The sequence below is a fragment of the Chrysochloris asiatica genome, unplaced genomic scaffold (genome assembly GCF_000296735.1).
Source record: "Chrysochloris asiatica unplaced genomic scaffold, ChrAsi1.0 scaffold00116, whole genome shotgun sequence".
In the NCBI taxonomy this organism is placed as follows: domain Eukaryota; kingdom Metazoa; phylum Chordata; class Mammalia; order Afrosoricida; family Chrysochloridae; genus Chrysochloris; species Chrysochloris asiatica.
The window spans coordinates 4,696,482-4,711,285 of NW_006408634.1; the positions used below are offsets into that span (position 1 = coordinate 4,696,482).

General features: G+C 47.4%; 1 protein-coding gene across 1 annotated transcript; it reads left to right on the plus strand.

Moving 5' to 3' along the window:
* Window positions 1-2,700: 2,700 nt before the first annotated feature.
* On the plus strand, window positions 2,701-11,026 carry LIM2 (lens intrinsic membrane protein 2, 19kDa). Its single transcript, XM_006868359.1, is given in 7 exon segments — window positions 2,701-2,737; window positions 3,983-4,151; window positions 7,042-7,082; window positions 10,053-10,097; window positions 10,100-10,201; window positions 10,606-10,740; window positions 10,965-11,026. Coding segments are annotated over 7 exon segments (591 nt in total).
* Window positions 11,027-14,804: the final 3,778 nt, after the last annotated feature.

Here is a 14,804-nt window from a genome sequence, read left to right on the forward strand (position 1 = left end):
CAGAGAGAGGGGGAGACAGAGACCCAGAGAGAGGGGGACAGAGATTCAGAGAGAGGGTTGAACGGAACTAGAAAAAGAACATGAGGGGGTGGAGGATATCTAAGCCAGCGTAGGTGTTATGAACTGCTAACCGCAAGGTCAACAGTTTGAAATTACCAGGCGTCCTCAGGAGAAAGAGGAGGTTTTATGTTCCCGTAAAGATTTACAGCCTCGGAAACCCTACACGGGGTCACTTTGAGTTCGAACCCACTCCATGGCACGAAACCACCACCATCCTCATTTAGACACAGAATCTTTAGAACATCTTTGTGATGGAAAGGAGCAAGAGTCACAGAACTAGAAACGTTATTTCTCCAACACGGAGCAAGTTTAAACCCAGGAGAACTGAAGATGTCACAGTTGCCCTCGAGTTGATTCCAACTCACGGTAATCCATGTGCTAAAGTAGGCCTGTGCTTCCACAAGGTTTTCGGTGGCGGATAATTTGGAAGCAGATTGCCAGCCCTTTCTTCCGAAGCACCTTTGTTGTTAAGTGTTGCCGAGTCAGTTCTGATTCATAGCAACCTTGTATAGGGTTTCCTAGGAGTGACTGGTGAGCTTGAGCTGCTGACCTTGTGATCCAGCACTTCTCCTAGGTGGACATATCTCCAACTTTTTGGTTAGTGGCCAACTGTGTTGCTATTTGCACTACCCAGGGATTCCCATGACAGTCATAGGGCTGGGAATATAACATGTATTAAGTGCTTACCAGACTGTACCCTTTAATAAGGATTTTTTGATACTACACAAAACTGTTTATTTATACACAAAATTAAGGTTCAAGATGGAAGAATTTGTCCACGTCACGCCCATGCCCATATGTGCAGCAGCCTAGAATTTGAACCAAGTTCTTTCTGATGCTGAAATTATGGCAAAAATTATGGCCTTTCTGTAAAAAGAGAGTTAATAAGAATAGGAGAAGGAGACATGGAATGTGTAGTTAATTACCTCCTTTGCCATGAGACCAGAAGAACTGGATGGTATCTGGCTGCCATGACTGAACCTTTTGATCCAAAGAGTCTCTAGAAAAATACTGACCAAAAGGGGGAAAAATATAGAACAGAATTTCAAATTGCAATGAAAGCCAGACTTTGTGGAGCCATGAAGGCTGTTTGAAACTATTGCCCTGACATCATCTTTAAACCTTGAAACAAAGATATCTCTGAAGTTTTCTTAAAACCAAACAATAGCATTGTGGGCTAAACTTTGGCTGCTAACCACAAAGGTAGTATTCAAACTCACCAGCCACTTCAAAAAAGAGGAGGCTGTCTTCTACCACAAAGATTTACAGTCCAGGAAGCCCTAGGAAGCAGTTCTACTCAATGGCAGTGAGTTTGGTTTGATGGTTTTCTTTCTGTGTGTATGTTTTGTGTTTTTCCTTTTTTTTGAGTAAAGAACGTAAGCCTTGAACATTGTGTCCTTTTAAAATCTATTCATATAGGACAGCAGTAAAGATTAGATAGGAAGCTTAGGGGACAGTGAGTTGATAAGAATGAGGGAGGAGCAAGTCAGAAAAGGAGGATGAGGATGTTTGCTTAACTCATAGACTCTAATCGGTGTGACTCAAGTGTACACGCAGGAATTGTATTGGTGTATGGGCTGCTCTGTGTACGGTCTCAACAATAGCAATGGGAACAAATGATTCAAAAAGAGAAGGAACTAGAAGCCCAAAGAGAGAAAGGTATGGGAGAGTTAGAAGGGGACACAGGACTAACATCAGAGAGAGAGGGGTTCCTGGGAACTGTAGAAATATGGAGATGATAGGACTCCACCCCACCATCCACTACACACACACACTGACCTGTCCTCTTGTCATTTTAGGAACAACCTGTCCTTAACGCCACCTGGGACTGAGTGGAGACCTACTACACCTTTCCCAACCGTGCCACCCTCACTCCTGGGCACCCCAGACCCAGCCCATCTGGGCCTCCCTGAGAGCCTGGCTTCTGTGACGGTCCCCATCCGGCTGGATGCCCTCTCGTGCCTCCTGCACAGCGCCCTGCTGGGGGCCTACACCCTACAGCAGTCCCTACCGTCCTGCCCTTGTTCCCTTGAAGCCTGTTGTACCCGGCCAGGCCTAGCTAAGAGGCCACCCCGGGGGCACAGGGGGTGGGAAGTCCACCGCAGGCCAGGCTGGGGCCAGGGTTCTCGGCAGCGGGAACGTGGGAGAGCTGAGCAGGCTGAGAGAGGACAGGTAGGGGGCTCTAGGGCTGGTCCCAAGACCCCACTGACAATACCAAGGATGACGACGATGCCACCACCTCCTGCCAGAGACGAAAAGAAGGAAGCCCAAGGTCCGGAGCCAGCGCTGGACACACCACCTGCTGCTGAGGACTGGGAGTCTGAATACAAGTCCTGAAAAGTTCAGTGTCCTGGTCCCTGAGAGGACCTCTCCTGGTCACCCTGCCCTGTGAGAGATACCCCCAGAAACAGAGTAGTCCCACCCAGCTACCACAATATAGCTGTGGTTTTAGGAATAGGCCTGATTTAGGATTTTAAAGCAAAAAAAAAAAAAACCCTGAACCTCAGATCCAAATCCAAACAGCTCTCTTCACTGCCCTAACACCATTCCCCATCTCCAAGTATAACTATCACTCCTCTCCTTTCTCAACCCCAAGCCCTCTTCCAACGTCATCCCCAACTCCATTCCTAACCCGAAGTCATGCCCACCTTCCTCTACAACCCCAATTCCATCCCATGTCCCAGTTCCATCCATTCCCTATCCCTGTCCCCAACCCAAGTTCTGTATCCTCACCTATATTTCCAAGTTTGCTATCCTCATTCCCTACCTCAGCCCAAACCAATCCTCATTTGTAACTTCATCCTAAAGTCTCACCCCCACCTCAGTCCTGTCTGGAACCCCAGCCACTGCTTTCTTATCACCATTCTACTTCTTATCCTCACCCCACTTGGGACATTCCCTAGGACTCTACTGCCAAAAGAACCCCATTGGCCCAATATATATGGTCATCTGCATCCCCCCCCCCACTCCATTTCCTGCCCTTTGGGGTGGGGAACGCTGGTTGAACAATAAATGGATGACTGTCCCCATATCTTGTGTGTGTGTCCACGGCTCAGGCTAACCAAGGGGCTCGTATGAGCCAGGCCCGTGATAGGTGGTAGAATGTGGGGCCAGGGGCTGGATTCTGTTCTGAGTCTCTGCCACCACTGTACTTCTGCTTGCTGGTATCTTTGATACTGCGAGATCGTTGTCTGAAGAGGCTTAAGGGATTTGGGGGACCCAGTGGGGACAGAGAGGCCAGCAGGGAGGGAACTGGCTCAGCTTAGTCTGCACAGAGGGGCTGAGGTGGACAGAGGGTTCAGGACAGGCTCTGCCACTCAGGTAGGGACCAGGTAAGGGACATACAGTTCCCTTCACCCCCAGAACCCAGAAGTCCAGGATCCCAGCTTCTTCCTCTCCCAAGGTCCTGGTGACCCAACCCCAGCCCCCTCATTCCCCAGGACCCAAGAACCCAGCTCCCCACACTTCTTCCCTCAGACTCAGGAATCCAGGGCCCCCAGCCCTGTCCTTCCCCAGGAAACTGGAATCCAGGCCCCCAACCCCTTCCTCCTTCAGACTTAGAAATCCATCCCTCTTAGCCATTTCCTCCCTCAGACCTAGGAATCCAGACCCCCACCCCTCCTCCCTCAGACTCAGAAATCCAGTCCGCCAGCTCTCTCATCCCTCAGACCTAGGAATCCAGACACCCAGGACCCAGGAATCCAGGCTCCAGCCCTTACCTCCCCCAGGACCCTAGAATACAAATCTTGGATCCCAGTCACCTCCTCTACTGGGACCCAGGAGTAAGAGATCCCCAGACCCCGCCTTTCCTAGGTCCAAGGCCCAAACCCCCTCCACCCCCCAGGACTCAGGGATTTAGGGTCCAAGCTTTGTTCTCTCCCAGGGACCTGGTCTCAGAGACCCCAGTGCCCTCTTTGCCCAGGTGCAGTGTGCAGACCCCCACCCTCCCCACAGATCACCAGGTACAGCTTCATTAGTGGCAGCCTCTTCTGTGTCTGGGTGGGGACCACAGCGACTGACCACTGGATGCAGTTCCGGCTTTTGGGCTTCTTCGCCCACCGGCGCCTGTGGCAGTGTTACCGGGGCAACAAGTGCTAACCTGCTGATGGAGAGAGAGCATCGGTGAGGTTCTGAGACAGGAGCTGGGGCACACCTGGGCTCCCAGGTGCACGGCATGCAGCTCAGAACCTGGGCTCCCAGGTGCACCGCACACACATCAGAACCTGGGCTCCCAGGTGCACCGCACACACATCAGAACCTGGGCTCCCAGGTGTACCATGTGCAGGTCAGTACCTGATGCCTGGAAGGCTATTTACTTTCCAGGTGGAGACCTTGTGGCTCAGAGAGGGGAAGTGACCAGCCCAAGGTCACTCAGCATGGACTGGCAGGACTGGGATTTCAGTGCTATTTTCCAGTATTTGCAGGGTGGCCTGGTTTAGCAGTTCAAAAGGATCATGGGTAGTGCCGTTGTTAGACATTCAGCTGCTAAACTGAATGGTCAGGGATTTGAACCCACCACCCACTCTGGGAGAAAGATGCAACAGTCTGCTTTAATAAAGACAGAAGGCTGAGCAGGTGTAGCCTCCTACAGGGTCACTATGAACCAGATCCGACACTATGGTAGAGGGTTTCGGGGGTAAGTAAAGATAGGTGGCATTTTTGGGGGCACTGTAAAAGTGTCAAGGGTTGTCCTGAGTGATGCAAATGGTTAAGCACTGGGCTACTAACGGATAGGTTTCTGGTTCAAATCCACCCAGAGGCTCCTTGGAAGAAAGTCCTGGAGATCTGCTTCCAAAAGCTCACAGCCTTGAAAACCGTATGGAGCAGGGTTCTACTCTGACACACATGGTGTCATGTGAGTCAGAACCTACTCCATGGCAACTGGTTTATTTTTTAGATTTTAAAAAATAAGTGTCAAGTAATCAGTTGGTGGAGTCCTGATGTGGCACTGTAGGGTTAATGCACCAGACTGCAAAATCGTTTGACCTGCAAGGTCGGTGGTTCAAGCTCACCAGCTGCTCCTTGGAAACCCTATACAGGGTCGCTATGGGTTGGAATCTACTCGACGGTACTTAACAACAAGAACAAGCAGTTGGAGCTGGGTTTTTAGAAATAGTTTTCCCGCATCTCCTAAGTATCACTATGTATCAGCACTGTGTTAGGTAATGGGGGTTATCGAAGCAATTCAAAAACAAACCCAGATGCATGGAAGGGATTGTAACCATAACAACAAAATGACATAAGATAGGATGAATGTAAAACTAATGTTCTCTCATATAAACTATCACATAATTCACAATAAAACTTTAAAAAGCAAAACAAAACGAAAACAACCCAAACTCACTGCTAACCAGAATGGGACTGCATAGAATCTCTCTCTGGGGTTTCTGATGCTGCGTATCTTTCTGGGAGCAGATTGCCACATCTTTCTCAAGCAGGAGCAACTGGTAGGTTTGAGCCCAATGCTTAGCCCACTGTTACCAAATCTGCTTTACAGAAGCAATTTACAGAAGCAAGTGTTTGTGCATGTGTCGAATCAGTTCCCACTCACAATGACCTGTCTATATAGGTTTCTGGGAGAAGCTGGTGGATTTGAACTGCCGACTTTGCTGTTAGCAGTCCAGTGCTTATCTTACAGCACCACACCATGACAATGTTGCTGTTAAGTGTTGTGGGGTCTGTTCCAACTCACAATAATCCTGTATAGGGTTTCTGAGGAGCAGCGGGTGGGTCTGAACTGCCTACCTCGTGGTTAGCAATCCAGTACTCATCCTACAGTGCCACACAAGGATAATGTTGTCGTTGTGGTTGTATGCTGTTGAGTAGGTTCCGACGCATAGCAACCCTGTGTAGCAGTCCAGTGCTTCTTCTACAGCACCACACCAGGACAATAATTGTTGTGTTGTTAAGTGCCGTCAAGTCGGTTCCGATCCATAGCGACCCTGTAGAAGAGCAAGCAGCTGGTGAACTTGAACCACCAACCTTGCAGTTCAAACAGCTTTGCAGTCTAGCACATTAACCCACAGCGCCACACCAGGACTATAATTAGCTGGAAAATGTTTGCTGCCCCCTTCAAATAGGATGTGTTGTTAAGTGCCATTGAGTTGGTTCCGATTCACAGCAACCTTGTATAGGGTTTCTGAGAAGTGGCTAGTGGGTTTGAACCACCAATCTTGCAGTTCAAACCAACCTTATGATCAAATACTTATCCTACAGCGCCACACCAGGATTCCTCAAATAGGGTGTATACGTCCCTAAAGGAGAAAGAGACAAACAGTCATTTAATAAGGAAGATATTCCATCAAGATGGAACTAAGAGACAACAAGGAGCTCTGCTGGTGCAGTGGGTTAAGTGTTAGGCTGCTGACCAAAATGTTCTTGGTTCAAACCCACCAGGCACTCGCTTGGAGAAAGATGAAGCTCTCTGCTCCCATAAAGTTTTATAGTCTAAAAAACCTTGAGAAGCAGGTTTGCTCTGTACTATAGATCTTGGGACGGTACTAAAGGACTGTTAAATACAAGGTTGGCAGTTCAAACTCATCAACTACACCTTGAAAACCTTATTCAGGGTTGCTATAGGTCAGAACTGACTTGACGACACTGAACAACAGCAATGACAATGGGGTTGTTAGGAGTCAGCACCGACTCAACGGCAGTGGCATCGCACATTGATAGCTGACCCATGGGACATTCATGCTCAATTCCCACAACCCTCAACTCAGTCAGCCTCCAACCCTTCTCCTTCCTGTATTTGCAGCTGGAACGAGATTGCATTGACATTTGAGGTGATGTTCTTGCATAAACCTAACCGCAGGAATGAAACGGGCTATTGCATATTCCCCCATAAGTTCTCCAGACTTCCAACCGTCCAGAAACATCTGTGGAGAAGTAGCCAGGAAATTTCACTCACTGAGACTCACCTAAGTCACAGACTGCGTTTTGCAAAGATCTAAGACTTTCACCTTTTTGTTGTTTTTTCAGGGTAGGTTCCAAGCTCTGTGCGAGGTACACAGTCATCCTGGGTACGCAGTTGTCCTGGGGTCTCCAGAAAGCCAAGTGGTGAAAAGTATGGGGTCTGGAGCCTGAATTTCAATGCCCCTCACCCCAGTTGTAGAATCCTGGTGTGGTGCCATGGGATCAGCACTGATGGCTGCAACTGCAAGGTTGGCTGTTCAAACCCACCAGCTGCTCCTTGGAAACCCTATATAGGATCACTTTGAGTCAGACCTGACTCGACAATACTTAACAACAACAACATTATGTGTCAAAGGACTCTGGTGGTGCCATGGGTTAAGTACTGGGCTGCTAACCCAGAAGTTGGCGGTTGGAACCCAGTCTGGCATTTTTTTTCTATCAGAAAGGTCATATTTCCCAACTACTGATCCTTCTTCTTGGTTTTCAACCTTTGCATTTAAATCACCAGTAAACAACGTATTACATTAGACAAATCTGCTGCACAAGACCTTTTTAAAGTGTTGAAGAGCAAAGATGTCAGCTTGAGGACTAAGGTGCACCTGACCCAAGCCATGGTATTTTCAATAACCTCATATGCATGCAAAAGCTGGACAGTGAATAAGGAAGATCGTAGTAGAATAGATGCTTTTGAGTTATGGTGTTGGAGGAGAATATTCAAAGTACTGTGGGCTGCCAAAAGAACCAATAGATCTGTTTTGGAAGAAGTGCAGCCAGAGTGCTCCTTAGAGGCCAAGATGGCCAAACTTCACCTCTCATACTTTGGACATATTGTCAGGAGGGACCAGTCACTGGAGAAGGATATCACGTTTGGTAAGGTGGAGGGTCAGAGAAGAAGAGGAAGACCTCCAATGAGATGGATTGGCCAAGTGGCAGCATCGATGGACTCAAGCGTGGCAACAGTAAGGTTGGCCCAGGATCAGACAGTGTTTTGTTCTGCTGTGCATAAGGTCGCTATGAGTCGGTGCTGACTCGATGGCACCTAACAATAAAAACCAACAATTTTCAATCCATCTTGATTGCTTCATTGATCAGCTTCAGACTGATGAAGTTGGTAGAATTCTTGAGTTTCATAATTACTCTTTTTAGTTGTTGGTGTGTAGATTTGAATAAGAGTGGTGTTAGTCAGCCTCCATGAAGTTTCCTTGGAAATCCCATGAGGCCCTTCTATAGGGTTGCTCTGATTCTGAATCTACTTGATGGTAGTGGGTTTTGGGGTTGGAAATAAATTTCCAAGAATCCCTGGTGGTGCTTTAGTTAAGTGCTTGACTGCTAATCATTGGTTTGAACCCAGAACACACTCCGTGGGAGAAAGACCTGTAGAGATTTCAGTCTTGGAAACCTGACTCCGCTCCATGGGGTCCCTGTGAATTGGGATTGACTGGGCTGGCTTTGTTTCTTTGTTTGAAATTATTTTTATGTGCCAGGTGAAGGAGACAAACAGGCTCTTGTCTTTACAGAGCTAAGATTCTAGTAGGGAGAGATAGGCCTTACAAGGAAACTGAAATGAACTAATAGGACATTTCCAGATCTGAGTAAGTGGAATGAAGGAAATGAAAGTGGGCTGTGCAGAGTGGGACAAGGAGAGTTTTTGTCAGTGGGCTGTGGAGACTCTAGTTCATTCATGTACCCACCCACTCACTCATTCATCAAGGAACATCGCTTGAGGACTAGGAGGGACCAGTCCCTGGAGAAGGATATCATGTTTGGTAAAGCGGAGGGTCAGAGAAAAAGAGGAAGACCCCCAATGAGATGGATTAGCACAGTGGCAGCAGCAATGGGATCAAACATAACAACAATTGTGAGGTTAGCCTAGGACTGGGCAGTGTTTCGTTCTGTTATGCATAGGGTCACTATGAGTAGGTACTGACTCAGTGGCATTTAACAACAACAACAATAATGTATGATGAGGGAGTCCTGGTGTGGCGCTGTGGATTAATACACTGGACTGCAAGTTCGTTTGAACTGCAAGGTCGGTGGTTCAAACTCACCAGCTGCTTCTTGGAAACCCTATACAGGGTTGCTGTGAGTCAGAACAGACTCGACGGCACTTAACAACAACAACAATGTATAATCAGGAGTCCTGGTGTGGCACTGTAGGATGAGCACTGGGCTGCTCATCACAAGGTCGGCAGTTCAAACTCACCAGACACTCCTCAGAAACCCTACACAGGGTCATTATGAGTCAGAACCAGCTTGATGGTAGTTAACAGCAAAAACAATATGAAATGAGGAGTCCTTGTATGGAGCTGTTGGATAAGCACTGGGCTAGTAACTGAAAAGTCAACAGTTCAAACCTGGTATTTATAGCTGCTCCTTGGGAACTCTATACAGTGCTGACTTGACAGCACATAACAGCGACAACAGCGTATGCAATGAGATGACCCAGTGGCGCTGTAGGATAAACCCTGGACTGCTAACCACAAGGTCAGTAGTTCAAACCCACCAGCCACTCGGCAGAGAAAGGTAAGTCTTTCTGCTCTTGTAAAGATTCCCAGCCTCAGAAGCCCTGTGCTGGGTTTCCATGAGTTGGAATCGACTGTAGGGAACACAACAACATTGTGTGAGGCAAATTTGTGAGGCGCCGTCGATTTGGTTTTCAACTCATAGCAACTCCATGTGATGGAGTAGAGCTGCCCCCATAGAGTTCCTAAGGCTGTATCTTTTTATGGGAACCAGTCACCAGCTCTTCCTCCTGTGGTATTTCTGGGTTAGGTTTGAACTGCCAATCTTTTGGTAAGCAGCTGAGCCAACAGGTTGGAAGGGGAGACAGATAAAGAAAGTCACATCCCACAGAAGGGTGAGGATGATGATGCCTGAGGGGTGAAGGAATGCTTCCTACAGGAGAGCGTTTCAAAGTGGGCTTTGGAGGATGAGTAGAAATTTGCTAGGTGAAGTGTAGGCTCTTGACAAGAAAGTGATTCTGAGTATGGATGAGCCCGGTCCAGGAGGTGGATGGAGACAAGCATTCACCACTGAGAGCAGAGTAGACCTGGGGGTGACCTGTTGTGCCCCCACAGGGTACTGGAATACCACCTGTGCCTTCACGATCCTATTGGTCCTGTGCCCACTGCCGGCATCGTCCTGGGCATCCTGGCCTTCACTCAGGAGCCCACCTTCGCTTGTCTCTCCCAACACTTCTCCGAGGGCATCATGTTTTTTGCCTCCAGCGAGTGGGTCCACCCCACCCCTGACCTTCTCTTTGCCCTCACACTCAATTCCATGCCCATGTCCAAACCCAAACAAATCACCACCTCCAACCCACTCTCCCCTCCCCCTCCTCCTTCCCACTTTCTACTTCACTCACACCCTAACCCCAATCCCACCCAACCCGCCCACCACTTTCCTGTGTCTCATCTCCAACTCCCTGCCCACCTCCAGCTCCAACCTTGTCTCCATATTTAATTCCTCTCTCATCCGCTATTCACTGTCATTCCCAACCCACCACCCACTTCATGTCCTACCCTATTCCCACCTCTAACTCTCCCCATCCCGGTTCCCTTCTCCACCTCTCCACTCACCTCCAACTACACCCATCCCTGCTGCCCCCCACACCTCACCTTCTCTCCACAGCCCTTCGTATCCTCTGGACCTTGGCCATTTTTACTGGCGTCACCATCAGCTTCCTTGGCCGCCATTTCAGAGACAGGTGCTTTTCCTGGTCTTACTTCCTGGGCTGGGTGACCCTGCTTATGGTCTTCTTCACAGGTATGGGGGCTGGAGGGAGTGGGAAGGTCAGTGTTGGGAGAGGACTGGGCAGCACTTCAGGGGCTAAGATGACAAGTCCACTCAGCACTGAGACCAAAGACAGATTCCAGGACAGAGGGGTCTGTGAGGGATGTTGGGCACCAAGGGAATAAAGAGTGGTGGTATCAGGGTCCCTTGGGGTGGGAGCAGGTTGGAGCAGTCAACTGTGATTTCTTCTCACACAGGAATTTTCTACATGTGTGCTTACCAGATGCACAAATGCCAGTGTCTTTCCATGTCCCACTGAGCTCAAATACAATACCCCCAACTTTCTCCACAAGTTAAAAATGAGGTCACTGAAGAGGAAGGGGATGGTCTCGGGCGGGATCTGGATTCCTGGTTCCTGAGAGAATGATGGGGTTCAGTCTTGTTCTCTTGACTTCTGGGTCCTAAGATGGGAGGAGGAAGAATGGAGTTTTGTAGGAGTGAGCTGAGAAGACCCAAGACCTACTCAGAGCAATTATGGGAGGTTTTCATAAAAGTAATGTGAAACTACTGACTTGTGACTGTCTGGGGGGTTGGAGGTGACGAGAGTGTGGTGGGTGGGGTGGGGTGTTATATTATGGCACCCCAACCTTCTCGGTTCCTGTAGAGATGGGGACAGAGATCAACCACACAGTCCCTGACTAGGGGCTGCTTAGAGTCAGGTGAATCTCCCGAGAAACAGATGTGTTGTTATTGTCGTTGCTAGGTGCTGTTGAGTTGATTCCAAGTCATGGTGACCAAATGCACAACAGAACAAAACACTGCCTGGTCATGCTCCAGCCTCACAATCCTTGCTAAATTTGAGCCCATTGTTGGTTTCATTGTTTTGACCCATCTCACTGAGGGTCTTCTTCATTTCTGCTGATCCTCTGCTTCAAATGTCTGAATTCTCTAGTGATGCCTTAACAGAAATCCCACAAATGAGGCCTTCAGCAAACAGAGATGGATTTTCTCACTGTGTAGGAGCCAGGAGTCTGAATTCAGAGTGTCAGCTCTGGGAAAGTTCCTGTCTCCTTTCAGCATATGGAGGCCCAACATCCCTTGGAGATGGCCTCAGTCTTTCCCTGCAGAGACCCCAGGTCCAAAGGACACACTTCATTCCTGGCTCTTCCTTCTTGGTGGAGGTCTGTTTACCTGTTTAGTCTTTTTTTTTATATCTCAAAAGAGATTGGTTCAATATACAATTTGATCCCATACATTCCATCTGGCCTCATTAGCGTCATAGGAATGAAGATTTACAACACAAGGTAATGACATCAGATCACAACTGATCACATCAGATCGTAAGATGGGGAGAGTGATTATATTACATTATCTTAGATCGCATCATCAGCGATTACTATGTCTTAACTGCTAAACCTCTTCGACTCCAGGTCAAGCCAAGTTGACAGGAAACCGAAACTATTACACCAAAGGAGTCCAGGTGTGGCGCTGTGGGTTAATGCGCCAGACTGCAAAGCCGTTTGGACCACAAGGTCGGTGGTTCAAGCTCACCAGCTGCTCCTCAGAAACCCTATACAGGGTCGCTATGGGTCGGAACCGACTTGATGGCACTTAACAACAACAGGAATAATATTTATTGGAACCTCGTCAAATAATAACAGTGTTGTATTTATAGCAGCCTTGCTTAAATAATAATGGCTACTGTGACCTTCTCTAATAATAATTTAGTGAGGACTATTTAAATAGAAATATTTAGAGGCTCATGATTGTATTTATAGGGGCTTATTCCAGCAATAATAATGATTATTGCTGTAATTATAGCAACAGGCTCATACATCCAGCTGCCTACTCCACATTTCCACTGAAAAGAAAAGGCATGCCAAATTTCACACATCTAAGACTGAGCCCCTGCTCTCCCCCACTCTCTGCATCTGCTCCTCCCAGACTCTCTCTCTCTCATCTCAGTCAATGATGACACCATTGTTTGTTCCAGCTGCTCACTGCCAAAAACTGTGGGATTGTCCTCAGATCATTTCTGTGGGACCTTTTGTAGCTGGTTTCTGAAAATAGCCCGAACAATTGAGGTGTTCTTTGTTTAAAACAGCCAGGAAAATTGGGGCTGCACAGGGCCAATGCTTGGTGGAGCTACATGATGCAGTCATGCATATTCATTGATTGGATTGATTAGGAGTGTGCATCAAGGCCCAGGTCATGAATATTCATTGAGGTTCCAATGACTAGAGGACCCTGGACCTTAGAGCTCTCTCCTGGGGCTTCTTGGCTGGGTGAGAACATTCATGTCCAGGACAAGGAGTGGAATGGCCCTGAGGTCAATGGAAGTCTCTTACTGATGCATCTCTTCTCTGTATCCTCTGTGGTCATTATAGTAAAGAGGTAACTGTAAGTATAGGTAATAGTCTCCAAGATTTCTGTGAGTGCCAGTGAATTATTGAACCCACAAGAGCAGTGAGAACTAGCAAAGAGGCTGGTGTTTGCAGGGATAGGAAGGACAAAGTCCCAACTTATGGAAACCCAACTCTGGGTGGCTGGGTCAGACTGACCAGGCGTGAAAGTGGGGATATCCTGACATTATGGGAATCAGCCTTATGCTATTATGAAAGCACTTTCTTGATTTCATATTCCATACCTGCTCCATGAGAAAATACAGGTAGGTCCCAACAGACTGCATATCCTGGTTACAATGAATTGTATTTACCATCGTCTTGGGTTTGTTTGTTTGTTTGGTACATCTTATCATTAGCAATAGGAGGAGGCTTCAAAAACTTTGTGGAAAAATGGAATTAAAAGAGAATGGAGCTTTTTTTGTGAACCTTTTGAAGCCCCCTAGTGTAGCTAGCTGGTCCTCAGAAACCCTAAATAGCGTCGTTATGAGTCGAAATCGACTTGATGGCACTTAACAACAGTATGTATTGCATACAGTGTAGCATGTAATTTGCTATCCGTAAGTTTATATGTAGTGTTTCCAACCCCTAAGGCAAATAAAGATTGGATTTATAAAGATACTAATAATAAAAGGCAATAAAAATGAAAACAAACAAACAAAAAAGTATTTGAACTACATCGGAATTAACAAGTCACCTGAACGGAACCTCATTGTAAGTTGTGAACTTCTGGTAGTGTTGATTCTGCCTTGAAAATGTATCTAGAATTTGACTCTTTCTCACTCATCTTTAACTACCCCCATGGTCCAAGCCCACCGTGATCTCTCACTTGGTTAGTACAGCAACGTACTGACAGTTCCCCCTGCTTCTGCCTTTCCTACCAGTTACTTAGAGTTCTGATGGTGTGGTGGTTAGGTGCCTGGCTGCTAACTGAAAGATTGGTGGTTCAAACCCACCCAGCGACTCCACAGAGGAAAGACTTAGACATCTTGCTTCCTTAAAGATGATGGACTCAAAAACCCTACGGGGCAGTTCTCCATGTGTTGAAAATCCTTTCATCAGCACCCAACAACAAAACATGGATTGGACTGTTTCCCACAAAACATATGTGTTGGAGTGCTGACCTCTGTGGGTGCAATTCTATTTAGAGACTTGTTTTAGTTATCATATTTTTAGGGGCTTAGGGGTCCTGCTGTGGCACCTGTGGGATCAGCACTGGACTGAGAACCACCAGGTCGGCAGTTCAAACCCAACAACTCTGCTCCTTGGAAACTTTATACAGGGTTACTATGAGTTGGAACCGACTTGATGGCACTTAACAACAACAACAAGAGTCCTGGTGTGGTGCTGTAGGATAAGCACTAGACTGCTAACAGCAAGGTCGGCAGTTCAAACCCACTGCTAACAGCAAGGTCGGCAGTTTCCGAGTTGTTCCTCGGAAACCCTACACAGGGTCGCTATGAGTTGGAACTGACTTAACAGTACGTATCAACCATCAACACTCATGGAAGCAGCAGTCAAGAAATCAAACGACGTATTGCATTAAGCAAATCTGCTGCAAATACCTTTAAAAGATGTCAGCTTGAAGACTAAGGTGAGCCTGACCCAAGCCATGGTATTTTCAATAACCTCATATGCATGTGAAAGCTGGACAGTGAATAAGGAAGACTGTAGAAGAATTGATGCATTTGAGTT